Source organism: Chaetura pelagica, unplaced genomic scaffold (genome assembly GCF_000747805.2).
Source record: "Chaetura pelagica isolate M959 unplaced genomic scaffold, ChaPel_1.0 scaffold1270, whole genome shotgun sequence".
Taxonomy (NCBI): Eukaryota; Metazoa; Chordata; class Aves; order Apodiformes; family Apodidae; genus Chaetura; species Chaetura pelagica.
Window position 1 is genome coordinate 22,097 of NW_009951910.1, and position 2,315 is coordinate 24,411.

General features: G+C 55.9%; 1 protein-coding gene across 1 annotated transcript in view; it reads right to left on the bottom strand.

Annotated features, from left to right (window-relative positions):
* The window catches only part of AKAP8L (A kinase (PRKA) anchor protein 8-like), an 18,877-nt gene that overhangs the window by 15,871 nt on the left and 691 nt on the right, over window positions 1-2,315 (bottom strand). The window contains exons 2-3 of the mRNA XM_009994028.1: window positions 1,451-1,487; window positions 284-509 (exon numbers count right to left, since the gene is read on the bottom strand). Coding sequence (XP_009992330.1) covers window positions 284-509; window positions 1,451-1,487 — 263 coding nt within the window. The remainder of the gene's footprint in view (window positions 1-283; window positions 510-1,450; window positions 1,488-2,315) is intronic.

The following is a 2,315-nucleotide window of genomic DNA, read 5'->3' on the forward strand; positions in this document are numbered from 1 at the left end:
AACCTCCAAGGACAAGCCCCTCCAACCTCCAAGGACAAGCCCTCCAACCTCCAAGGACAAGCCCTTCCAACTTTCAGAACAAGCTCCACCACCTCAACACTTAACCCATGTTCCTCAGCACCATCTCCACAGCTCTGAAGCCCCTCCAGCAATGTAGACACCCCCCCTGCTCTGGGCAGCCTGTCCCAGGGCTCCGTCACCCTCACAGTAAAGAAGCTTCTCCTCACGTTGAGGTGGAACTTCCTGTCACCAAGCAGCAACTGTCCCAGTGTCCCCTGCTCACCTGTCCCCGCCAGCCCCGTAGTGTCCCCCGGGCACGGCCTCTGTGTCCATGGGTGTCACCATCTCCAGGCGTTGGCTCATCTTGGCCATGATAGCATCAGCACCTCCCAGGCCCTCGGGGTTGGTGTCCAGGTCCGAGTTGGCCATTTCCCAGGAGTTGGTGGCCAGGCTGTATCCATAACTCCCAGAGTTCTCCTGCCCGTACCCGTACCCGTATCCTTCATACCCTGGAGGAGCACAAAGTTGGGGTGATTCCCAGTCATTTGGCTTTGCTGCCATTTTAATGGGGAGACCCTGGCCCAGGTTGCCCAGGGAAGCTGTGGCTGCCCCATCCATGGAAGTGTCCAAGGGCAGGTTGGATGGGGCTTGGGGCAGCCTGGGCTGCTGGGAGGTGTCCCTGTGCATGGTGGGGGTTGGATCTGGATGATCTTTGAGGTCCCACCAACCCAAACCAGTCCATGATTCCACGATTAACCAGCCCAAGCAACCACCAAGGGCAGTTATAATTAAAAACTCCCTCAAATTTCTATTTAATCACCCACAAACCTCAAGCTGCTTCGCTCACCAAGGTCTAAGGAAACAACTTGTTGCTCTAAGCCCCCTAAACCCCAACGACACCTACAGCTCCTTCCATCCCACCTGGTTTGGAGAGGAACCAGCACTAAAACCTGCTTTGGGTTTACACAGAGAAGCTTCTCCTCCCACTAAAGAGGCCAAAACTGATAGAAACAGGCAAAAAACCACTGTGGGAATAACACACAAACCCCCTTAGAAGCCTGAGAGGGCTTAAAATCCAGGTTTTTCCTTCCCTGGGCTTTATATTTTGCTGCTGGAACATGTGGAGGAGGAATTGGTGTTTGTGCTGTTGCCCCAAACCTCAAGTGACTTCTCTGGGGTTTGAGAAGTCAGAAAACATCCCCCCAAAACTTCCCAATATTCAGTAAAAACCCACTTTTCCTTTGCAACCAGTGAGAGCAGCAAAGTTCCCTGTTTGGCTCTGACGTGACATTTTTGAAGGAAAAGAAGAAACTGGAACAGCAAGAGGCTCCAGAAGCTCCGTGGCTGCTCAGCCCCAACCCTGCTGGGTTTCCCTCCACCTCGGGAAACGGATCCAAAGGGGAAGGGAATGAATCAACCTGCCAAGAAATTACTCCAGTTCTGACCCTACTTGCCTCTGTTTGTCCCCGAATTCCAGTCTCCATAACCTAGGAAAGAAGAAAAAGGAATTAAGAGACCAACAGAACCAGGAGATTCTTGGCATCCAGGGTCAAAACGGAACCAGGGCCCCAAGAATCCAAGAATCCTGCAGCAAAAATCAAGGAATTGGGACCAAAATGTCACTAAAATGTCCTCACAAGAGCAGCAATTTTGGGTTCATTGGAGCTTCTGGGAAGCGTTTCCACCCGGGAACACTGAGGGAGCGGAGGCGTCAGGAAAAGCCTGGTAATAATTATCAGGGAATAAACCCCACTCCAAAAGGAAAAGGGGTTGGGGACACGTTGGGGAAGGTTTTTCACCCCTTTGTCCTCCTGCCCGACCCCTCTGGGGTGACACTGAGACGCCCTTGGAGGGACAAAGTGTCCCAGGGGCATCGTTGTGGCACTTTGTCCTTGGAGGAAATGGGCTGGAAGGTGGAGACCCCGGGATGGAGACCCCCGGGATGGAGACCCCTGGGATGAGACCTCGGGTTGGGACTCCAGGATGGAGACCCAGGGATGGGACCCCCGGGATGGGACCCCGGGATGGAGACCCCGGGATGGAGACCCCGGGATGGAGACCCCGGGATGGAGACCCCCAGGATGGAGACCCCCAGGATGGAGACCCCCAGGATGGGACCCCGGGATGGAGACCCCGGGATGGGACCCCCGGGATGAGACCCCGGGATGAAGACCCCCGGGATGGAGACCCTGGGATGGGACCCCGGGATGGGACCCCCGGGATGAGACCCCGGGATGGAGACCCCGGGATGGAGACCCCGGGATGAGACCCCGGGATGGGACCCCCGGGATGAGACCCCGGGATGGAGCCCCCGG